The sequence below is a fragment of the Athene noctua genome, chromosome 21 (assembly GCF_965140245.1).
Source record: "Athene noctua chromosome 21, bAthNoc1.hap1.1, whole genome shotgun sequence".
Taxonomy (NCBI): Eukaryota; Metazoa; Chordata; class Aves; order Strigiformes; family Strigidae; genus Athene; species Athene noctua.
In genome coordinates this window covers 6318755-6345430 of record NC_134057.1, presented here as the reverse complement: position 1 = coordinate 6345430, position 26676 = coordinate 6318755, and the positions used below count along the sequence as shown (strand labels likewise).

Sequence of the window (26676 nt, the reverse complement as noted above, 5' to 3'; positions counted from 1 at the left end):
ACCCTCAGAGAGGGAGACATGGACTGAGCAAACCAGGTGTTTCCCCTCAAGCACAAGTACCACTAAGCCCGATACTTATTGTGCAAGCCAGACACCTGCTGGCCTTGGTAATGACCTCGTGCCTTGGCCACTGAAGGGGTAACACGAACTGAGGTCAGCATTTCTGGGATAACCGATAAGATCTCAAGGAACAGAGGAAAAAACAAAGCTAAGCAGGGACCACCAACTCAACTGAAACCCATGTTCCACCTTTTTCCTGGTCTCTCATGGAAATGAATTATGGAATCCCTGCCCCTCCTCATCTAGTATGCTAATCAGCTAATAAAATGAATTTAAAAGGCGACAGAAAGTTTGCTCTGTGTGCACCCACCACACAAGATTACTGGACCTGAGATAATGTTGGATTCAGGGGTGGTGATCTGGATTCCCTTCTTCCCTTCTTCCCTTCCCTTCCCGGGCAGCGCCGGGCCAGGCCTGGAAAGCTTAAAAGAGCCTGTTCAGTGAACGTGTAGCTTCATCAAAAGCCACTTTGAACACCATGATTTCCCTCGGACGATGGTTTTGTTTTCTCCTCACTGAATATTAACTAACTGCACAGAACAGGTCTGGGTATCTGCTGACTTCATTCAAAAGACTTCCCATATTGAAGTGAATCGAAATTTTTAAATGAAATTTAAGGCTGTAAACATGCTTAGGAAGCTTTTTGTGAAATGCTCAAGCCATTTGTATTTGCTGTGGCTGTAAGCCAATCCATTATTCACTCATCATGTATGTACACTAAGGTAAGTTTTCTGTAAGGCAAAATAAATGTTATATTGCTCCAGTGATAAAAAGGTAATCTGTGTCACAGGCACACAATATATTCTTATGCATCACATTATGTCATTACTGCATTACAATATATTCTTATGCATTCATTATAGGCTATATGTCAAATATCTCATAAAAATATAATTAAGCCTCTGGTTTGATTTTGCCCTTCTTTTTACCCTTCCTTTATCCCTTAAATTAATATCTAAGTAATTTTTCTCAGGTTTATTAGTTTTTCTTCTCCTTTTTGTGAATGGTGCCATGAGGTGCGTATCTGCAGCTATTGTGAAAGCCATTTGCAGGCAGCACATTCCAGCTGCAGTGAGTTGGAGATAGTCTCCTAGCTACTGTAATTGATATGGAGTAAATGTTGTACTAACATAAAATGTTTCTGTGTCAGTGGAAGTCTTTATTTCACATTAATTGAGTTTAAAGGTTGATAAAACATTTTATAAGAAATTCTTGACTCATTTCTGCAATGTGATCTCTGGTCTAGGAAAGGTAAAACTGATCACAAAGGAAAACATTCAAAGCTGTTTATAAGCTTTGCCACCAAAACTTATATATAAAATCATCCAGATTTACAAACTGCAGATTGCAATGCAGTCTGAGGCATCACATAGTCTCACCCTTAAGCATGTGGATAGAATTCAATGTGTAGGACTGTGATCCGACTAAATTCACTGACAAAACTCCTGTGGAAACTCTATCTTGTTTACAGTACCCTTGCTTTGAAAAGGGGCAGATGAATTCACTGTTAATCACTGTAAAGCGATGCACAGGTAAGCAATCCTGACACACAGCAGACGTCTGCCCAACAACAAAGTAAGGGGGGGTTGCTACTGTGTTTCAAAGGGAACAACTCTCTGTGCAAGAAGTCTAGAAGTATAACCTATAAATTATTTGTAACTAAAGGGCTGACAGGGTACATGTTAGTTAAGTAAAACTCACAATGGTGATCTGAAATTCCCATCACAAAAGTACATGGGATATGGCTACGTCTGTCCGTCTGTCCCTTTACTGGACTGGTTGTGTAAGAGAGCTGATAGTGACTGACAGTCAGTAAAACAAGCCTAGATACTTTACTTCTGTCATACTGAGTCCAGCAAGGAGGTTCCTTGTGTCTAGAAAGACCAGCCTGTGTTTTTCAGAAGAAGAAAGTTTTAGAAATTTGTCATGAACCTAGTAGTTGGAATACTAGGCTAACAGGTATTAAAAAGCAATTTAATATAATGATGTTGTGAGCAATGTGATTTCCTTGGAAGTAGCTATGTTGACATTATTGCATATTGCTTGAGTTTGTTTTTCAGTTTCTTTTAAAGAGTTTCTACAGAGAATTAATTACACCAAAGAGAAATACCAAACAATATGTGCCTTTTGACTCTGCCAAGTTGTCAAAAACAGTACTACAAAATTTTCCTGTTAAACAAAGATTATTTCCCTTCTTTGCGATCAGTAATTCTAATCCATGACTTCCCATAGTATGTTTTCCTGATGATGTGATGGCCTTTTTTTCTAAAATGACTGTTCTTTTAATTTTATTTCTGCTGTTAAGTCTGTATTATGAAAGGATTTGTCCTACTTTATTGCCTCACATACAAGATATTACCTAGATTCTCTAAGTATTGTGCATGAACTACATTTTGGAACAAGAATATTTCTCAGTTGCTTCAATGTATTCAAGAATTCCCACTATTAAGTACAGTCTTGTAAAAAGCATCTCCCTGGCTGTAGGGGAAAAAAAATACTTGTTCAAAAGACATTTGGCAGTGGTAAAATACCCAGAAAGTTTACTAGAGAAGTGATTAAATTGAGCAAACAAACATGTCGCATGATCCTCTAGAAAATACTCTTAAAGTCATAGAATGCTTTGGGTTGGAAGGGATCATCTAGTCCCACCCCCCCCTGCCACGGGCAGGGCCACCTTCCACTAGCCCAGGTTGCCCAAAGCCCCGTCCAACCTGGCCTTGAGCCCTGCCAGGGAGGGGGCAGCCGCAGCTTCTCTGGGCAACCTGTGCCACTGTCTCACCCCCCTCACAGGGAAGAATTTCTTCCTGATATCTAATCTAAATCTACTCACTTTCAGTTTAAAATTGTTACCCCTTGTCCTATCACTACAGGCCCTAGTAAAAAAAAAAAATCGATCTCCATCTTTTTTATGAGCCCCTTTTAAGTGCCAAAAGGCTGCAATAAGGCCTCCAGTCTGAACAACCCCAACTCTCTTCTCCTAGGCTAAATAAGTCCAAACTTTCTCACCCTCTTGTCATAATAGGTGAGGTGCTCCATCCCTCTGATCATCTCCGTGGCCTCCTCTGGCCCCGCTCGAGCAGGTCCGTGTCCTTCTGCTGTTGGTGCCCCAGAGCTGGACCCAGCCCTGCAGGGGGGTCTCACAGAGCGGAGCAGAGGGGGAGAATCCCCCCCCTCGCGCTGCTGCCCACCCTGCTCTGGGTGCAGCCCAGCACACCGTTGCCTTTCTGGGCTGTGAGCACACGTTGCTGGCTCACAGTCAGTTTTCCATCCACCAACACCCCCAAGTCCTTCTCCTTGGGGCTGCCCCCCATCCACTGCTCACCCAGCCTGGGTTTGTGCTGGGGATTGCCCCGACCCATGGGCAGGACCTTGCCCTTGGCCTTGTTGAACTCCATGAGGTTTGCAGGGACCCACCTCTCCAGCCTGTCCAGGTCCCTCTGGATGGCACATCCCCTTCCTAAAGCATATCAACTGCACCAGCTTGGTGTCATCCACAGACTTGCTAAGGACAGCAATCCCACTGTCAATGTCATTAATAAAGATATTGAACATTACTGGTCCCAACGCAGACCCCTGAAAGACACCACATGTTACTGATCTCCTTTTGGACACTAAGCCGTTGACTGCAATTCTTTGGATGCAGCCATCCAGCCAATTCCTTATCCATCAAACAGTCCATTCATCAAACTCTTATCTCTTCAATTTAGCAACAAGAATGTTGAATAGGACATTGTCAAAGGCCTTAGAAAAGTCAGAACAGACAACATCTGCTGCTCTTCCCTTATTCACCAATACAGTCAGTCCATTGTAGAAGGCCACCAGATCAGTCAGGCACGATTTGCCCTTTGTGAAGCCATGTTAGCTCTCTCTAATCACCTGCCTGTCATCCATATGCCTTTTGAGTTCTCTTAGCCTGTGGAATAACAACTTGCAATAAATCCTCATGTTTTAGGCTAGAAATGTGGTCACCAAAAGAGGTGAAATTAATGCAAACCTATTCTGTATGCATACATATACACCCATGCTGTGCATATAGATACGTTTCTCTGCCCTCAAGAACTTGGGGATCCCATTGTCCAATTTGACCCAACAGGGCCAGATCATTTTGCAGAAGGGTAACAGCCTCTGACTCTATGAGTTTGCATAGAGGGTCACACAGAACAAAGAATATTCAGCACCTCCACCAACAGGAATAAACCTCCTCTTCACCAGATATCATAGCATCCATATTCCAAGGAAAAACTAACAACAAACCAACAAACCCTAACAAGTACACACATTCACAGAGATATTTGAGATATTAAGAAGCACAAGCTTTAGTAAACTGATGTTAATACTTTGGTGACGTGCCTTTTTTATAACCTTCAGAATTGTTCTGTTACAGCTGACTGACTCATTACAGATCAGTACTTTAAAACTACGACACTGTGGGAACGTGAGTTGGAATCACAATTATCACAATTTCTAATATTCTGAGGAACTTCTAAATCTGCTTTCTGCAGTAATACAAGAAAAAAGTCACTGCCACTGCACTTGTGTCAGCTGTCTACACTAGGAGCAAAAATGTTAACTGGGTCTATTATGATGAGGAGTCCATGTTGAACCGAGACAATTTCTCTTTTAGAGCTCACATAACTTACAGTACACCCTGCCTCACTGTACTAGGTGGCTGACATTTCTAGCTGTTGAAATACGCCCCTCAGACATAGAAAGTCTGATAAATCTTTGGGTTGTTTATCTTTTGTTCCCTTGCTTCACACTTATGCAATAAAGGCTGTGATTAAGAGGATTAATGAAAATGTCACCATTTATCACCTGAAGTTCAATCAGTAATAGGAAAGTTGGGCCTTATTTGATTAATTACATAAAGGTGCAGAAATTCTCACATTATGAATTCAAGACTTGCTGCAAGATGCTGGAACTCTGTGAGGCCCAAAATAGCAAGGTTCAAAGTCTTAAAGTTTACACACTTAGAAGTACATGCTTGAGTTTAAGCTATTTTTTAAAATTAATTTTCTTAACTCACTATTTTAACCACATTAGCCCTCCCTTCAGTCTACCAGCTCCAATACATTCAAGAACAAGTTACCTTTAAAGGCCTCCTTCCGTCTGTCTGCCACCTCTCAATTACTCTCTCCAGGCTTATTCTATTAGAATTTAAAGCAATTTTCAATTTAAAACATTTGTGCGTTTTTCCTGTGCTGCCTTTCATTTTAGAAATAATTTCACACACACCCCCCACAAATGCCGTTAACCATCTTTAGGCTTTCCTTTTGGGTGCTATCTGCAAACAACCAAACAGAGCAACACCTAACACCAGAGGGTTTGTAGGCTGTAGCCAGTAAGGCTGTCTATACTGCTTATTGACAGCTGTGACATCATCTTGACAAGCGGGTCAGTTTGCTGAAGGACTCTTGGAGCCTTCAGCACAGAAATGAATTCTAGTTGAAATGGAAAAGCAGGGGGTTAGACCTAACTCTTAGGCTTACTGACATTAAATTTGTGTTTCAGGCATTCAAATTTTAATTTTTAAAAAGTTGTAGAAAAAAATTATCTGTAAGTAGAATGAGGAAGCGTGGGGTTTGGTTTTGCAGTTGGATTGCTATTGCTTGCTACAGACCTATCTAATCACAGATTTGCTAAAATTAGCAAACTCAGCAGTTGGATTGCTAAAATGGATCCACTAAGATCTTTGGATTTAACTGAACTGCACCAATGAAGAACCTACAAGAAAGGAACGTCCACTGCCCAGATCTCATGGATGTGCCATTAATTAAACCCTGCCTGAAGAGGCAGGCTGCACACTGGTCTCTCTTGAAAGTAAGTTAGGTAAAACCAGGGCAGTGCTGAATGGGAATTCTGAATCACACAAACTGAGGATGCATAGAAATCAGCAAACTGAAGGTGGTTTTCCTCTCAAAAACAAAGCATTGTGTTGACTAGCTAAATAAGAGTTTTTAAAAAATTGTATATGATAAGATAGAAGGGATAATTTATCAAGGATAGACTGATTCTAGAAATTAGTATGGTAAAGTAATGGAAATGCACTTCCCATTCATAAATATTGATCGTGTTTAAAAGTGCTCATCTTATTTACAAAAAATGTCCTCCTAGTCTGCTGACAGGTACATTTTATTCCCAAAATGCTGACCAATATTCTGCATGCATACCTCTAGATGCTAACTGCTTCATGTTTAATACTTAGATACAGGCTCTTTCAAGCAGAAAACCACACTTAAATTTTGTGTCTGCAGGTCACATCGTAAAACAACATCCTGCATTGTAGTGACAGCTACTGTGTATGTTCATGTACATGACTAATAGAAGATAAACTGTTATGCAAAAATGGCGATGATGACATACTCTTCAGCTTAGGGTCTTTAATTGTTAATTTGACACTGACGTGATTATACGATGATATCACTAAAAGTGTATTATGGGTTAAAGAAGAATAGTAACGACAAAAATGCCAGAAAAAAAAAAAAAAATTACAAACCCTATACTCAGGTCTTATATCTGGGGATGAAATTCCTTAACATTGAACTGTTTGAAACTAAAAACTTCTACATAACAGGATTCATGTTTCTTGTAATCTGATTATGCTCCTAAGAAGAATGCTAAAAGATTCTGCTCTCTTCTGATATCCTGAAAGTTAATAAAGATGTTCCAGCGATCTGTCAGTTTGACCTCTACACATGCAGTTGTTATAGAGTTTTGCCACCGTGAGAAGTAGTTTTGTTTTTCAATAGCTCAGTAAAATCAATACTAAAGAACTAATAATGCAGCATTACAATGTTATTTTTATTTAGTGTTCACCAGACTGTGATGAAAACCCACAGAAATGGGTGCAGTGCTGAGAATACTCAGTTCCCTACTCTCTTTGATGGTGGTAGAAAGAAATCAAAATCTTCCAGGTGACAGTACTTTGTATACGCAGTACTTTAATATGCAAAGCAAAACTCGTTAATGGACTGTCAAATTCCATTTTAGATTAAGTTGCTATCTGCCAGGAAACTGTGCGTATGTTGCTTTGGATGGCAAATCTAGGGGGTTTTGTTGCTTTTCAGAATTCATATAGTTTTCTTCCCATAAGCCTTAGCTCTGAGTGAAAGGAATGTGAAGGAATGTAGTCCTTATATACTGGATGTTCAGAGGTTAAAATAATAGCTGTCACGGGCTGCTTGAAGGTTGGTTGTTGTAACTAGACTGAGGAAAGCACAGGAGTGAGATGATTTTGTTTTAGGGGGTTTTTTGCCTGCATCTTTCAGAGCTATGGTGAGTTGCTGTCAGAACCCAATTTTCTGGGTCAGTATATTTAAAATTTGACACAGACAGATGTAGCAAATTACATACAAAATCAGACAAAGTGGCAAATAAGAGCTATCATCTTTTATATATATGTCAATAAAACAGGTTGAAGTAGTGAGAATTTTCCCGTTGTACGTGAAGAAAAATATTTACTGTTTGTATAGAAAACGAAAAGCAACTTATCATGATTAAGCTGTAGATTCCATGTTGAAAATTACTTTTGGCAGAGATGTTTTCCACAAGAGGCAAATGTAGAAAACTTTAGTTCAAGAGCCAGTGGCCCTGTGTTTTGCTTGAGAGAAAGGAAGAGTTTTCTTGTAGCATACTTATTAAGTTATTGTCAATATAGATTCATTTTGATTACCAAGTACTTGCTATTATTTCTACTTTGCTAGGTTTTGCAAACATTTTGATTGATATGTTTAACCCTGAAAACTTTTCATTTGTAGCATATGTAAGTTTTTCCATATTGTTTGTTGAAATGTCATTGTAATTGTAATTTATAGAAATTGCACCAATTGATGGTTTTCTAAATAGGAGTTAATTCAGATAACCCCTTACATGAACATTCTTAACTGAGTTCAATGGTGACTGATTTTGAGTTAGCTATATTCATTTATCTCTGTTTTATTCCAGGCTCTGTCATTGATCCACATGACAGATTAATTCTCCCTTTCTGCCTCCTTCTACAGTTTATCTGTCTCATCTGTTTTCCCAAATCTAGGGACTTGGATATTTCTTGGAGTCTCCAGAGTGCTACTGGAACACAAATGAAATAAATTTTACCTTTGAAGAACTTAATTTCTGTGAAGGATGAGCAATTCCATGAGTTTGGCTCCCATTAGTTCAAACACATTTTCTGGGTCCAGCTTTTGGGTAAACAGGAAAGGCTTTAAACCAACAAACTACAAAAAATTAATTTAATTTAAAAATACTTAAAGTTAAAATAATAAAGGTGTCAATCCCAGACTGTAGTCATTCCACACACAATAGTTTGAACATGTTAGAATGTCAAAAAGTTGTTAACTCTGCAGTAAAAGTGGTTTAAATGAATTTCCCTTATCCTTATCGTTGTGCTCTGCTACCCAGAGACAGAGACAACCGCCCCAGATAAGGGGCCAGGAGCCCTATATTAAGCAAGGCATGCCTGGACTCAGACTGTATGGTGTGAAGCAAAGTTCTCCCAAAACATTCAGTTCATCAGTCTCATCTTTTTAAAAGCTAGTTTTAGAAATAGCTGAAGTAACAAGAGTCAGCAACTTATTTTGTTCCAGATCGTAATTTTTTTTTCATCAGGATTCTGTCAGTATTTGAATAGTTTGTTCCTATGCATCTTGTATCTTTTTCAACTAGAAAGTGACAAACCAATTTATTTCTCTCTCTATATTTTTATAACTCAAGATTTTTTCTTCTTTACATCTTTAATTTCATTTTAAAAGAATGATTTCTTAAGGAAAATTCACCTTCAACAGATGTGCTGGATTTCATGCACTAGAAATCTTTCTATCAACTGGCAAACTTGGTTTTTAACAACACCCTATGTCCCGCATGCCTTTGCAGTTTAGTATCAATACATTACCACACCAAAGTACTTAAATATATGTGCTGTCTGTTACTGTCTGCTGTTCCTAACAGATTCAGGCTTAGAAATCCTAATTCCTAGAAGCCAGCATTGTCATACTGGAATACAGTCACAACTGAAAGACACAAGCGCATGAATTAGGCAATAGGCTTCAAGTTTATGTATCAGACCAGTAGATCTGAAGTCAGTGTTATTAGACCAGACTACAGAGAATATGATATATTCATGTACTGAGAGAAGAGATGAAGAACACAAAGTTCACTTCATCATCGCCTCCACTTCTATTAAATCTCTCAGCCTCTGCTTGGTACAGCTGACCTTTAAACACTGCAGTGGGAGATTTGCATCTGAGCCAAAAGAAAAGATAATCAGAGAATTCTTCCCTTCTCCCATCAAATTCCTTTTTTAATCTCAAGTTCACCCAGCCTATCACTCCTCCTCTCAAAAAGCATTACATCTCTTTGATAGATCAGCTCAGGAGAGCAGGCTGTCAGCTTTCACAAACAAGAAATTTCTAGTTACAGAGGAACTGCTTTTTAGCTTGTGTAGATGTGACACTTCAGTCTTCCTTTTTACCTATCTTTTGTTCACTTTTATGTACTTGGTCTCTCAATAACAGAATTTGGTTTGGTCTTTGTTAGAAGTGAACCACAGGCCAAACATTATATTCATTAAATCCAGGCTGCACTTCTCTTGATGCAGCCCAGCACACCGTTGGCTTTCTGGGCTGTGAGCACACGTTGCTGGCTCACAGTCAGTTTTCCATCCACCAACACCCCCAAGTCCTTCTCCTTGGGGCTGCCCCCCATCCACTGCTCACCCAGCCTGGGTTTGTGCTGGGGATTGCCCCGACCCATGGGCAGGACCTTGCACTTGGCCTTGTTGAACTCCATGAGGTTTGCAGGGACCCCCCTCTCCAGCCTGTCCAGGTCCCTCTGGATGGCCCATCCCTGCCCTCGGTGTGTGACCCCACCACACAGCTTGTGTCATTGGTGAACTCACTGAGGATGCCTTGATCCCACTGTCCTTGTCGCTGACAAAGACTTTAAATGACACAGTCCCAATACCGACCTCCAATGTTAAAATCGCTGCATTACAGTAACAAATTCCAACTAATAACAAGTACTTTCTAACAGAAATGCATCTTTGGGGAATTTATTTTAGCCAAGGCTCGCAGACAAAGACATATCATGAGAATTTTATCCGAAATCTGGTTGCTTTTTCCATTCTGCAATATACCGTAGTTTTTCAATGCCACAAAATTCATATTCAGACTTGGAAATATTTGATGCAGTATACGGACAATATAAGGCACTATAGTCTAGAGTAACCTCCATCTGAAGAAAGTTTAATGTGACCTTTGGTACTCATGAAAATACTTCAGCTGCTGAGTGTCCTTTTCATATGTGGGAAGTGTTCAATATAATAGCCAAAGTGCACATTTTAATGTTTTTTTTCTTTTTACTGTGTAACTAGGACTATTTCCCTTCACTAGGACTTCACTATCTGAAGATACTATTCACATTTACAACTAAGAGATTCTGTTTTGTACAGTTATTGTGCAGCTATAATAGCTCAAAGATGTTAACCAAAGTAGCTCAAATATTTTGCCACTGTTTGAGCTTTTCAAATACTAGCACTGTCTACAAAGCACCAGCTAATACTCCTGGTAAGTGGGGCTAACATCCCAAGTGTACGCGCTTTTTAACAGAAGCTAGGGCCTCTAGGTTAAGAGCAGGGAGTAAATAAGCTCAGGAGAGAGAAAACATAAGAAAACAAGGAAGAAGATATTACCTGTAGTTGCTACTACCTTTGGAAATATCACTGCCCCAGATCTGAAGTGTTCTGTCTTTCCATTTCACTGATGTTTTGTACTTCATTGAATTTAGCTACATACTTCTGAACTGCATTGTATCATTATGTCTTAAATCAATTTTTAAAGGAAAGACTGTAACTTCTAAATGCTAATTCAGAAGAGAGGTATTTGTAAGAGATATTAATTTTCAAGCTGATTTACAAAGGTCACTGGCCTATGAGGATACTGTTTGTTTCTTAAATTATATTATGAGCAGTGAGGCAGTGTAGTGGGCAATTTAGTTTAACTCAATTAACATTTCATATCCGAAGAGGAAAAAGAAGTATGTTCCTTCTCAGACCCATTGTTTCTATATGAGAAGTTTTAATTTTCAGATTAAAACAGAAAACACAGAAAATCTCTCTTGATATTTCAAGTAGCACTTCCAGTTTCCATATCAAATTAATTGTTGGAGAAACCTTTGTGAGAAGATGAACAAATTTGGTTTTGTAATGTCCAACTTGGTCTACTGTATTGATATACAATATCATATTACAATATCATAAAACAAAATCATAACCTACTATTCAAAAATCCTTAGATCTTTCAAAAACAGATGCAAGAAATGGACTGAAAACCAGGATACACCTGATTAAAAACTTCTGTACAGAGCATAAGAAAATGCAACATAATATATGTCTCAAAACAGATCACCACTCATCTCTCAAGGTACAATTCATCTCAGCTCATTTCAGCTATCTAGAAATTAGGCATTCAGACGAAACTAGTCTTTTAGTCAAAGGAGAGACAGGCACTTAATATAAGCAAGATAAATCTTCCTTGGGAAATCTTTATCTTGGGTTAAGAGTAAATGGGGTAAATAAGAAAAATCCTCCTTGGGAAATCTTTATCTTGGGTTAAGAATAAACACGGTAAATAAGGTTTTAAATTGAAAAAAGACCAACACAATCAAATCTCAGAATAGCTACCTGACTTTTTCAACTCTGAAAAAAAGACAAAACAAGTGAAACAAGTAAAGTGATACTGGGGGAGGGGGGGTATTGTTAGTACATGCTTTAATTTGAGCAGACAAGTAAATACTTAAGCTGGAAATAACACAAATATCAATGGCTTGGTTTATTTAAAAATGGACTTATATTGTAATCCTGTAAAATCAAAATTGCATTATCTATCACCGTTGGACTTGCTGGCTGCAATACTAAAATCAATTTTTATGTGAGTAGAGATCTGACTAACCACATACGCGTGTCTTTGTGGACCAGATTCAGAAATCTATTCTGCAAATTTCTGCAATCCAGTGAAATACTATGGAAGGAAAATTAAACACCGATGGCTTTATCAATATGGCAACAACAGCACCATTTACAACTGACAGAGTGATAGAATAACAGTGTATATTAACATTTACAAAGGACATATTAGTGTAGGTAATAAAACTATGCTGATTCAAACTATGGCTCACTGATTATTTTGTAAATGCAATATCATCTCTTTATTACAGTATGCTACCCTGTCTCCATTTTTAAATTGACATTATCAAATTAATCGTTGGTACAACTCTAACACCATCACCCCAGCTCGACAGCGATGCTTTGAAGCCTCGTAGGTGTGTGGAACACGTTCAGCTGAAACAATGCATTTGACGGGGTAGAGCTGAGACACTGCTTTTTAAAGAGACTTACTGAAGTTGAACTCATGGCTGGATTCAGGAAAAGCTACATTTTTTTAATTAAAAAAATACTGTTTCATTAGTTTGGAGAGAATTCAACTTCAGCAGACAGTACATACAGCTGATTTCACAGCACATATCTTCAAGTGCAAAAAGTTACCCTTATATGATGAAAAGGAAATAGTCATAAAGCTTTCTTATGCCGTAAATATCTTTTAGGAGAGCAATGTTAAAATCAAGGAGAAATGGACAGGCCTGTTTCCATACAAGGAGGCAATGAAAATGCCTTTGCTGAGGTTGCAAAGAAAAAGGTAGACAATTAATTATGCTGTATATGCAGTACTGAGATGCAGGCGTGTAGATCCTAAGGGTCCTCCAAAAATCAGGGTGGCTGAGTAACCAGTAATTCTCAGCTGATACAGATAGATTAACATCACTTTTTTCAACCTCAAAAGCAAAACAGCAGGAAACTGGGAGAAAGCTACAAGCCAGAAATTTCCTTGTCCTTGCGGTCACAAGGTCTTCATTAACCTTTTATTAATTTTTGGTATGCATCTTTTACCAAGTTATTCAGAGTAGTAAATAAAAGAACTAATGAAGATTTGCAAAAGGACCTCACAGTACTAGATGACTAGATGTTAAAACAGAAGATAAAATTCAATCTAGAGAAATGCAAAGTGGATTAATTTGGGGGAAAAAAAAAATAAAATCCAGCATTACATATCTATGATAGACCTCAGCAGACTAGTACTAATCAGGAATAAGATTTTGGGTTTATTATATAAACCTGTGAAAGTTTAGTCTTCAGCAGTCATCTGAGAAGAAACACTGTTAGGAATTAAATCGATGTGGAATGAAGTACCTTGAATAGCATGAACAGTTCTGTCCTGTCACCTCATGAGATGGAAAGTGCTGGAAAAGGTACAGAGAAGGTAGCAAGGTGATCCTTTTATGGCTTCCAAACAAGTAAAATTTAAAAAGACCAGAAATACTCAACTTGGAAAACAGACAATTCAAGGAGGATATGACAGAGGTCTGTGAGTGGCTGGGAGAAGGAATATAGGGACTGGTGCTCATTTTCTCTTCTGATACAAGAATTCAGGGACAGCAAATGAAATGATCATATGGGGGTTTCACAGATACACAATGCATAGTCAAGCTGTGAAATTCTTTACGATGGGATGTTATGGATGTCAGAGGTTTACAGTGGGCTCAGATCCAGACCTAGGGTGTTTTATATTCAGGAAAAAAAGGACACTGGGAATGTAAATGGGGGTTTTCTTAGCTTTTGTTCCCCAAGACAAAAACTAGCGATTGCATCTGAGCTGGTTTTCATGTCTCAATGCTTGCAAGCAGCTTCCTTATGTCCTGTGTTCCATAAAGGCTATTTACAGCTGACAAAAGAAAAAAGCCTTTTTTCTTCTGATAAGTAAAGCATTTTGTAATTAACAATATGGGCAGTCTTGCCTGCATCATTGGCCTTTGCTGTATTATTTGGTGCCCACCACCCTCCCAACTCCTTGGATGTCACAAATACACGTAGATAGTAAAACTGCCTTCATAGCTATAACTGCCTGATGCCTCATCTACCCCACCCACTAGCCTTCTCTAGTACAGTTACTATTGTATGACATTTTCTGCAACAATTTTGCTTAGTTGTTTAGCTTTTGAAATATTTTACCTTTAATTATTGTCTCTATTAGTATTGCATAGCCAGCTATGTGCCACCCATGATCTTGCACTTCAATATTTGACTTAAGTTATTCTCAGTTGCAGAGAACAAGCCCAGGTTTGCAATAGCATACATGACTAGCTTTCCAGATTTATATTTCATAACCTGAAAGTTGTAAGGGATTTGTTTGTTGGCTTTTATAACCGTGAAGGAAATAAATAACAAGGAATGACTGCGAGGGCTATCCTGCAAACACACAAATTATAACTGTCATTTAAGAACCCTCTAATAAAATACAAAGATGTTTGACAACTTTTTCATAAACTCTGGAAATGTTGTACAGGGTTGGATCTTGAATTATCCTGTCACCTCAGCTCAAAATCTTACAGATGGCAGACAACACCATTTTAGGAATCATATCCCTGGCAAAAGACTGGGCAGCTATTCCGAAGGGTCCAGGTGATATTTATACATTAGAAGTTTCACCAAGAAAAAGTAAATTCTTTGGTAAGTAAATGGATAATAATAGTAGCAAGAATTCAAAGCCAACTCATCTCTTTCGATCTGTCCTGTCCTTCTTTCAGAATCAGGCTCCTTGATTTTGGTAGCACTTTTAGCTATACCTGATTTCTACGGAATATCCATCACCCATGGCACCATGCTCAGCTGGAAACCAAGGTCCATACATATCTGCTGCTTCTCAGTTTGTGTGTATTTCTGAAGTACGCACGCTTCTGAAAACTAAGGTTAGTAAGATCTAAGTTTATCTATCTGTTATATTCCTTGACAAATTAAAGCAACAGTGCAGCGCTCTACTACTGTCAATTTAAATATATATATATGTATATTCTCATCTTAACAGGTTTTAGGCCACTAAAACCCAAAATATTCTACCAATTTACGCCTCTAATATATTTAAATACTACTCCATTTATATCAAATGCATTGGTATTACACTTTCCACAAAACACATGCAAGCATTCTTTTTCTTCAATGATGCTTTTAGAAATTACTTTCTATTAAAAATCAAATAAACCTGTTTATATGTACAAGGCCCCTTTGTAGTCACTTGTTTAGCTGTTAATATTTTTTCATTTTTGTTTTGTTTTATGTCTGATAGGCTAGCAGTTGACGGATGCAGTACAACTACTATCTAATTAATTTGCTGGACAGTCTAGCAGTACAGTTTATCAAAAAGCCATCAATCAAGCTCTTGGAGATACTGATAAGCGCATTAAACCAATATAAGCAACTTTTAAATAAGACACTTCAGTTCTAGTAGACAGCCAGAAGATAACTTCAATTTTGTTTTATGTTAATATTCAATAGCAGCATATGACGTAAGCACCAGTAAAGCAACAATTTGGAACAACTAATTCAACAATAGGGATGGCACCGTGTACAGTCTCTCTGAAAGCCAGTTGCTTAAAACATTTTAGAAGTATGTTTTCTTCACCATAGGCAGCATATTAAGTCGTGGCATAAATATCACTGTGTCCACACACACTGTATATTTACATATACAGTAAGATCAGTCTACCATGTAATAGAATTCCTTTTATACAGGAGTCATGAGACTCATTTTTTTACCCCCTCACATGATTTGCTTATTATTTACTAATTTTCTTGTAAAACAAATATGTCTGATGTCCTCAGAATAATCTGGATAAATGACTCTCCACTAGTATTTACATTCCTAAACTATACGCATACTTTCCCTCTTAGACTGCTCTGCTTAATAGCATTTAAGTGGTAAGTTTAGGTAAAACCACAAGGTTCCGAAGTTCACCATTCAGTGAGGTGAAGGAAGGCAATCTCTGTGAGTTTTTGAGGCATCACTGTCTAGTCTGATTATGAATTTGCAGAGTGGACTGGTAAGTAATGTCTGTGCTGAAAAGGACATGGGACTTCCCCCCCCAACCTCCCCCTTCTAGGTGGTAACTGTGCTGGAATCGTGAAACTTTGCTAGAGTTTTTCCTGCATCACTAAGGCTAGCTGACTTCTGGTCAGCCTTATATCCACGGAGAGCTGCTACATGTCCTTGTAGATTTTGTAGGCAGTGCATCTGTGCAGCCATCAGCCCCTTTGATCACAAACCTAGCCCAATGACAAGCCATTTCTTGCATCTGGGAAACAAATTCAAATCTATGAAAGGAAATGGATACTGGATTTTTAGGTTCACATCTTCTAAACTGAACAATGATTTGGGTATTTTAGCTCACCTGGACTCAACTTCAAATTCAGTACAGTTATCTGATCTTCAGAGATCACCTGTCCTTTCTAAAAATCAAGCCACTTCAGGCTGGTTTATCTTCTGTATTAAAAAAAAAAAAAAAAATCTTAAAAACTTTTAAAACTTTGGGGTTGTGTTTTAGCTTTCACTTGATTTTGCAGCATGGTCAAAATGAGACACTCCTGTAAACTGGAGAATAGTAACTAGTCTTATTCGGTAACTACATGACCATGAAGAGAAACATAAATACATTTCCCTACTTTACCTTTTTATGTATTTGTATTTCATTCTCTGTAGATCACCAAAGATTAATGAATTCATTCTGAGCCAAATAGTTTTCCTAAGTAAATTTTCAGCCACACAGTGAATTCATTGATTTTTTTTTTTCCATTTTTGCATTACTGCACACACAAAAAAAAAAGCACTAAAAGCTTAAAAAAACTCACAAAAAAATAGCAACACATTCCTTACAGGCACTTGAGATAATATTCCTGCAAAAACCATTATTTCAGTATTCCAGCAGTGTTTCAAGCTCCAGTTTGAATGCGTTGAAGTCAGTGAATATTTAGTCACATTTGCAGGACTGATTGTCCAACAAACTAAAATCTCCCTCCCGTTCTATCTGGAAATTTCTAAGTGATGAAGAAGTATACTTTATAAATAATACAGAAGTATATCCTTTGGAAATGAATACTGAGTATACAACGTATGCGAGTGAACTTATTCAGCATATACACCAACATGCTTTCAGTCTGCTAGAGGGTTCATGGCTCTAAACTGTGTCAGAGCACCGTTTCATCTTCAGCATATCAGACTATAAACTTTCAAAGTGAGAAAGCTGGCAAACAACACTAATATGGTGTCTCACGTAGTTTGGGCAGTAGTACTCTGACCACTTTGAGCTAATGTGACTTAAAATCACCCATTTGGTCCCCATGGAACCACCCCATGGAATATAATTTTGGAAAGGTTTATACTAATTTCTCAGATTAGAATTCACCATCACCTAACTTTGATGCAATGAGACACTATATAAATGTCAATACCACAAACCCCACTATCTTACTGCATACCATTATATTAAAAATGGAGTATGTTTACTATTACCCTAGGCCATTTATGTATTCTTTCCTGAAATGCCAGGCTTGTTTTACGATATCTGCTAGCAAAGGAAACATGCAGTGGCAAGTCACTTATACCATATATTCAAAAAAGTGCAACTCTTGTCAAACATACCTCCACAAGCCTGCTGGTATGTTCTCGAAATATAGCAGCATATTCCTTTATTTCTTTATCTCTTCCATTTTTAGCAGCTTCAATGAGAACTAGAAGTGGAACAGTGGTATCTAAGAAGGAGTCTGAGATGTGATCTATAATGGCTTTACGGAGCTGCAAAAGAAAGCATTATGTTAATGTCTGCTAATTGGACTATTTATTAAAATCTACTATCATTATTGTCCATTAGTATTTTATAACATAAACACATACACAGTCTGTTCCCGCATTATTTGCAGGATTCTGTGGCTGAAACCTATGGCAGGTGCAATTTATCTATTACACGGAAAACTCTATTTAATTTTAGGGACAATTTTAATACACCACTACTTAAATATGCATGTTTGTATGTGTGTGTGAGTACAGATACATAAAATACTTAAACATGTACTAGTTCTTTTGAAATCAAGGGAGCCAAACAAATATTCATGTTCTTCAATGAACGTAACAGACTACTTAAATGATTCCACACATGAAAAATTACAGTTAGACCAATCCTAGTCTCAAAGTTCAGACACCACAGGAGAATGCTATTTCATTTAAAAATATATAAAAAAAAAAAAAACCAACACGTTTGTACTCACAAAATAGTCTACATCATGTTTTTATGACTGTAAAATTACCCAACTATTTTCTACCTTGTAAAACCTAACAATACAGTTTAGTTAGCAAAATGGTAGACTTCATGGTAATTACATCAATGAGATTTCTGATTATGCCACCTGATAATAGATTAATAGAGCAAGAAGAACTATAAATGAGTCTGAAGTTCAAATTTCTCTATTTAAATTAATTGTTCTTGACATTCTTAAATTATTAAAGAAGTGTAATATTCTGCTACAAAGTACCTTCCTTAAATTAGGTTTCACGTAAACTTATAACTGATCATTGGGACATTACTTCATTTTCCATGTTATAAACCTACACATGGCAGTTGTTCATTTTAATCACAGAACACGACAAGAAATATACCAATTGTAACAATGCATGTAATGCAACTAAATTATCAAGTTCATGGAATTTTCTACTGCAAAAGAAAAAAATTTTCCAATATATATAAAAGATATTGAATGGAACAGAAAAGAACACAAAAGGCTTTTAAGGTCTTACATGCTGACGGGCTTGTCGCCAAAGGACGTGTTTTCACTTAACATTTTGCTCCAATGTATCTATGTGAAAATTCAGTAGAAGTAAAAACTCCTACAACTAGAAAAATGCAAAAGCCCACAATCTTTTTAATGTTGCTGTCATTACAGGTAGGACAGTGAACATGCACAGCAGAAATAGTAATCTGTTGATTATCAAGACAAGATTTGGATATGAATTCTAACACTAGGGCTTTTGGATAGCCTCACCATCTAAAAGACAGCTTTCACTGATTCACCAGGCACATGGGGACAGACAAATCTTCAAAAAAAATACAGGTAAGTTTACGTTTGGTATGTCTTTTTTTGTCTTCTAACTTCCTGTAGATTATTGCATTAAGATACACTATCTGCAAACTGTGGATTATTGCATCAGGATATACTATCTGGATACTTTGTATGTTCTCAAAAGTAATTTACAAAGACAAAGGCTATGGGATTCCAATACAGAATCGTATTTTGACTATCATGTTCACATTCTCAGTTTTATTCAGGCTAGAATTAAAAAAAAAAAAAAAAAAAAAGAGATAATAAAAAGCTTCTCTACTAGGAACAAAATACATTGAATCTCTGGTCCTGCCAAATTACTTGTTAAAATTTCTGTGTTGGAAAAGTCCAACTGAAGAAAACAGACATACTTGCCTCCCTAAAATGAAGTATGTGATTGTGACTTTGAGGAATCACAGTTTAAACATTAAGATTTCAATTTACAATAAGCAACAAAAATCTGTGGAACCATATCCATGGCCCATGATTTATTACCTCCAGCAGAAATATTTTTGGGTTCTGTATCGGCCAGGCTGTAGGAGTTTCGCAGCCTTAATGTATTATTTGAGGGCGAGTGACTGCAATGACCTTAGTCACATTTGTGGTGAGCTTGAGGCATCCAATTTTCAAAACAGCAGCCTAATTTTCTGTCTCATCATATAATTCTTTGCTGTAGCTTTTTATTGGTTTCTTTGGTTTAATTTATCTTTCACATATAAATTAACATTATTATTTTGTTTAAAAAATCCTCTATCCTGCAATTCAACAGTGAAACACACATTTTTTTTAAAAAAAAAAAAAAAAGAAAAGATAATGCTGTGTCTTTGCTGAATACAAACATGTTTGAAATTATGCTCCTGTTTCACCTATGCGAAGGAATACATGAAGCTGAGATTTTTAAAAGATGGCTTGTGTAGCATTAAAGAAAGAACAAATACAATGTAGAACAAAGAAAGGGAAAAGACGAAGAGGAATATCTGAAGCACTATCTATTTCTCTTCATCCTAATCATAACAATCATTTTTTCTATGACTCAGTAAGTCTGTTCTGACTCTGGTCACCTCTAGAGCAAAATGCTAAAAGCTAAGTCGACATATATGGAGACATATAAACAGACAAAAGAGCAGCACCATAGTGTTAGCAGGCAATACCAGATAATTAAAATTTTCATCGTTTTTTTAAGTGAAAGACACCATCAGAAGAGGGAAAACAGAGGGAGGATGATGTCTGACAAATTGTTTTATTTTTAAGTTGCGAGGTCTTATTCTTACCCTGCGAGCAGACTGTTACAGAAGTGGAAGCATGGAGAGTTTTTGTTTTGATATCGAAGAGCATTAAAAAATAACATAGAAACATGTTTTTTACAAGACATGGTGCATAAGGTTGTGGAAAACAAACAGTGGAGGGTAGAGTAGAAAATTGCAAAAGGTGTTTACAACACTATTAAACATCAGTATCCTGATGAGTACAAAAACCTGTGTTTGCGTCTCTATTTGCCTATTGCCTCACAAGGCTGCAACTGCCAAAAGTCCTGGAAGAACTGAAGATTAAATATTGAAGGATCTCTCTTTCCTGTTTCAAAGGGATGCCAAGAAGGCAATCTCCTTTGTGTTCAGAAAGAGTATCCATGATGAAGAAGCATCATAGAAATATAAGAATATCATTGGGAATAACATTTATTAAAAACAAACAAAACTGCTGAACAACCATAGGAGAAACATTTGTGCAGTCCGTTCACAGTACGCTGGGAAACAACTGGGAGGTAAGAACTGAGCATGATAAATTCTCAGAATTAGGATTTAGAATGAATAGGCAATTCCTTCCTAAATATTCATACAGCTCTACTAGGCAGGGAAGCAGTGATCTAGGTAAAACTGCACACACAAAAATTAAACGCACATCTCTGGCACAATACAAGTAAAAACCAAAATAGAATAGTTTAAATTCCCCACAAGTACTGGCCATGTTCCTGAGATGAATACAAATTATTTCAGTCGGAAAGCCAGAGGCTTTTACAACTTCCAGAATACACTGTTTTTGAGATAGTTCCTTTTGCTTCAAGTCTTGTCAGAGACAAACCTTCCTTCACTTTACTTACTGTGGTTTACAAAGATGCTCCATAGGGGCTCACTCATGGCATAACCCACAATCAGGTGGTGACTGGGCCAGCACTCGTATGATGGTTTTGTTTATTGTGCACTACACTGAAGAGGTTTAAAAAAATACAACTTCATAAGGTTTCATATTCAACCCCAATTTTGCAGAGGCAATCTCAGTAATTGACTGAAAGCAGAGTATATTGTGCACACCATAGCCCCGAATCCACCGCGAGTGCCTAATGTAATGCCAGCTATGGCACACAGTATTGGTAAAAAAAAAAAAAAAAAAGTATTATAAAAGCTGTAAGAGTAGACGAAATGCCAATTATCATGTTTCTAGTAAAAGTGCTGGGAGACAGAATAATGAATGTTCATAAGTGAAAGCAAGTAAGACTCAGCTGCAATATCTGCAGGCACAGAACTCACAATTCCCTGTTTCCCAGATCAGGAATTAGACATGCAGTTAGCCCTCTTCCTAAAACAACTTGTATGCAATTCACATGTATGAACACGGAACTGGAGGAAGTAAATGAAATATTTCTCATAAATACCTTCCAGTGGAAAATGTCGAGAGTTACTCCGGTTAAAGAAAACTACTTGTTCTAGACTGACTATAAATTGGGCATGATTACATTCAGCCTGAGCATTTTCCAAAGGCTTATAGAAACACACACACTGACTTAGTTAACAAATTTTAAACAGAGTCAGTAAACTGTTACAAGCTAGAGTTAATTAATTCATGGAAGTGTAGTACACAATAGGAATTCCTAGACACACCGAGCTTGTGATACAAGTTGTCGGGTGTCTGAACTGAACGTATTTTTGATGGAATGTGAGCAGAAATTGTTTAGCTAGTTAGTTGTAAACACTATGTTTATATTATATTCATCTCATCTTTCAAGGCTTCTCCTGGCTGATTATGAGAGACAGGAAGGAAGGAATTTGTTCTCGTGAAGCATAAGCTAGCTTGTAAGACTGTACACAAAGTTGGGAGGGAAAATCTTCCACCACAGAGTTGACAAATAGCCACAGCCAGAGACAGGCTGGAAGAAGCCTGTGCTCTTGTTCTGTGTAGCCATAAATTTCCATATGGTTGGTTGGGGCAGGCTGGCTGAAAGAACTACTGGCTTTCTAGCTCTCTTTTCTAAACTGGCATGTTATATACTTTAAACATAATTTGCAATTTATCTCAAAGATGTTCCTTGCAGAGAAAGAATGTAAACAGCTGATGTCTACTGCTCGCCTTCTGCAGTACACTGAAGCGGGTTTTAGTCCATGTCTTACATTCGTTTTAGGATACTGGGACACAAAATGGGTGGGTGGACTGTGGACCACATATTCCAAAGACCCTTCTCTGTTGTATGAGTTCTCACAACTGTAAAGAACTAGACACAGTGGCCCAGTGGTCCCTTCAAGGTTCCAGCAACTCATAATAATTCAAGCTTATTTAAAATAAAACAAATCTTGATTTCCAAAGTACTGATACAAAATACAAAGTACATTACTGATACATTTCTATAGCAAATACATATTTAGACATGTACACATCCAGGGGTTTGCCTATGTACATACATATATTCAGCAGTACCATTTGGCAGGGTTTGTTGGGTTTTTTTTTCCCCAGCGTTTTGAAAATTTGTATGTATATATACTGTGGAATAGTGCAACTATCTTCAGTATTTTTTTAATATAGGAGGAATCTTTAGTTTCCAAATGCAACGCTACAAAAACTGAAAATGGAAAATTGGAAAAGTGTCCTTCAAGCCTCCTTTTTCTACCTTTTCAGTTCCCCAGGTTGCTTACCTGTCTGCGGAGGTCTCTCGTCTTTTTGCACATACTATCTATTGCAACGTTCAAGGCATTACTTCTCTCTTTCTTGTCAGTCTGTAATAAATATGACAGAAAACACAACAATGGTTATTTGTGAGCTCTTAGCAAGCATGTTCTTTGTGTCCTCAGTTCATCAGAGCATTTGGTAAATCATACATGCTTAAGGATTTTTTTTAATTGTAGTATGTTTCAGGAGCCAGTACCACAATATTCACAGAATGCCAATTTCTGATGCTAAGCATAATCTGCTGAAACAAAACATATGATTTATTAGCAGTATATAGGAACAAAATTAAACACTTTTTATCTTCTGAATTGCTGTAATACTCTTTTTATAGTCCAGGGTTACTTATGGAACATTAATATAATTATTGGTGCCAATCCATTATCACCATATTCACATGAAAAATTACAATATCTTTCTACAAGCAATTTATAAATTTAGATGCCCACAATGCAGTTCAGCAGTGCTTTAGTCTGCAGCATTCATTATTTTACTCCTGTAAAACAGAATGGCTGAGTTCAAAAATGTCCAAGATGTTGCAGTGCAAACGCCGTCAATAAAAATGGGCAACTTCTTCATTTAACGGCGCATTCATTCTCAGCATCAACAGAAGACTGAGCTCTTGAGATGTTGGAGAGGTCTTAAGAAAATCAGTTGTATACTTACAAAAAATCTTAACTTTTTATTTCTATCTAAACAAAGTGCTTATATCATTATTAGCTATTTGGAGTATCGTTAACACTTTTATCATACTGCCCGGCAGTTTTTCTATAAAATATTACTGTAGTAGCTCTGTATCTATCAGCTCTTTCAAATAATCTTTTTTTCATGTTAGTACATAAGCTATATGAAAATCCAAAATGTCTGTTGAATTGTTTCTCTAAAGCAGTCATTCATTACTTACTACCTCTGACTGCCCTGGCCCAAAGGAAAAAACCACAAACAGTGAAAGTGTCTTTACACCAAGTCTTAAGTCAGTACACATTACATTTCCAGGGAAAGGACCAGATTCTCATACACGTTTAAAAACAAGGTGTTGTGTGACCATAATATATGGGCTTCAGTTATAGAACACTAGGAAGTCTATATTATGAACATGACTGTCTCATTTTGTAAATCATACTAAAATAAATACTAGTAAAAATAAATGTAGTATTATCTTGGTAGGCACCTAGGTGTCTAACCTTGTTATATACAATACATCATACTTCAGTCACGGTTATTTCCTTGCTAAAAAAAAATAATAATCCATGAACAGAGCAATATGCTTAATATTAAATCAAAGACTAGAGATGATCAGGAGGGAACTTTTACCTTAAAAATGAATCTGTAATGCAATAGATGCCTTGAAATAATTAGTACATTCTCTGTCAACTGAAATGAACAATTACTTTAAAAAATTGAGCTTATATCTTCAGGATGACTTCGAACTTTTCCTACCACTTTCCATTTCTGAAATTGCTTACAGTCTTCATGGGGAACAGATGATCAAACACAGTCTGAACTTCACCTTGAAACCTTCAAGGAATCCCTAAAGGCAGGTACTAACCTTCTATTCCATAGTAATGTGACCATTTCTCATACCAGCGCTTGCATAGGAACCAAAGTAAATAATGACTCTTCTACTATGTTTCTCAAGCTATTGTCAGCCTTGACAACAAAATTGATCCTTTTTAAACTGCTAAGTAAACAGGACCAGTAAAAGCATTGTGGATACAATTCAGCTTATGCCTATGCATTTTTAGGTGACAAAGATGCAGTTCCACACTGGTACATCCTTTAAAAGCTTTATATTTAGGAACCTATTTTTCTAAGACGACAGAATCAACGTAAAATATTAGGGGTTTTTTAAAGTTCTCCAGTAACTGTAACTTATAATATTAATAATATAACTGTCTCTAATCAAACCTAGATCTTTGAGCCAGCTAATATGAAATTATCTCACTCGGGGAGTGGAATAAAAATATTGAACAGTGAACAAGGCAAAAAATACTTTATTTGCAAATTCTTAACATAATTGTCAATAGTCCATGTCAAGAAAGCAAATCTAACTATAATTGAAGTTATTTTTCACCTTGTTTTTTCCCTAAGAACTAAATACACCGTAAAATATAGCTTCAGACTGCAGAATGTGGACAGGCCCAGAATGTGGGTAACCTCAGAGCTGCCGACTCTCTTCCTTAAAGAAATTTAAAACTCAAAAAACCCCACATTACTGTTGGGATAAATCCTTCTTATAAAGATTTAAGTATTTCAAAACTGTATATATCCTGTCAAAATCAGGAATTCACCTGACTATAAAGTCTACTGTGGGAGTAGTCCTAAACATCAAAGCCCTTGCACTGTGTTGTCCAGCCTCTGTAAGGTGTTGTCCGTTGGTCCCAAGTACCTTCAAACGCTGTTACTCCTTTAAGTTAAATTTATATTCCTCTGCAGACTCCCATCTCAAATATGTGACAGTAACAGCTCAAGATCTACACTAGATGATTAGACTTTTTAATAACCGAAAAATACTAATTTAATATTTTAAAAGCGTATATTAAAACAATGGAGTAGTGAAACTAAACATGATCTGCACGTCTCTACACTAGATAGAGATGTTTCACTCTCTGTCTTCACACATATAGCTACCATGTCTGTATTTGCAATACTCTGCATCTGCTTGTCAATTAACATTCTTCTCATGACTGCTGTACTTAAAAACAAACAAGTCTATCCTGAAATAGTTCATTCTTGTACAGGGTGACAGGATTAAGAAAAGGGCTAGGAAAATTATGTACATTATTCTAGGCTCTGGATTTCAAAAATCATGCAGTTGAGCTCACTCCTTTCTCTGTTTTTCTGCACTCAGCTTACAGTTTTATTCTGTAAAACATATGTAATAATGGCTATGTCTCCCTTGTGAAGATACTACAAGCAATATCCATCTCCTATTTCAATGCATTTTTAACAGATAAAACATTTTACAAACATTAAGTCACATGGTTATTAATACTCCACTAAGTGAAAACTTATTTTTAATTAACACGACATAGCCTCAAGACAGATGCTGAGTATCACCAATAATACAGGCCTATCTATTTCACACACTGGCAAAGCATATTAGTTGAATGACTCAAAACCACATGTGCAGAAAACCTCTTCTGTCAGATTTTCATTTAAAACAGTGCATATCTAGGGGCAGATTCTCAGCTGAAACAAATCACCATATCTCCACTGGTTTTAATGGAGTTAATTTATATCAGCAGGAGATCATGACCTTCACAAGCATTACAGATCCTTCTGCACTCCAAGGTATATGGATGCAAACAAATATGTTTGCATTAGCTACCCAACCCTGCAGGACTCAGGAACATGTCTCCAGTGGAGTCTTTGGTGGGCACACTTCCAAGGTGCTCCTAATTTTTACCTAATAGTTGCACTGTCTCTCCTATCTGAAAACTAATCAGTAGATTATAAAGAAGATTTGGGCAAAACTACTTAAGAGATCATCTAAACTCTCCAAATACTGAGACTAATAGATAAGGGCTAAACTTATAAAAAATTATATAAAAAGAATATATAAAAGGATACAATCAGTCACAGGTATTAAAAGAGTAAATACTATTAGTATTCATTATGTGAATCAAAGAACACGCCCCTCCTTTAGCTATAATCAAGAGCTCAGGTACAACACAAAATTGAAGTACTCTCATTAGCAGGACTAAAATAAACAA

The 26676-nt window shown here is 37.0% G+C and overlaps 1 protein-coding gene across 3 annotated transcripts in view; it reads right to left on the bottom strand.

The window, feature by feature from the left end:
• Positions 1-26676, bottom strand: part of CTNNA3 (catenin alpha 3) — a 480821-nt gene that overhangs the window by 173643 nt on the left and 280502 nt on the right. For all 3 annotated transcript variants that reach the window (XM_074924433.1, XM_074924432.1, XM_074924434.1), the window contains exons 8-9: positions 22930-23010; positions 17577-17729 (exon numbers count right to left, since the gene is read on the bottom strand). In XM_074924433.1, the coding sequence (XP_074780534.1) occupies positions 17577-17729; positions 22930-23010 (234 nt within the window). The remainder of the gene's footprint in view (positions 1-17576; positions 17730-22929; positions 23011-26676) is intronic.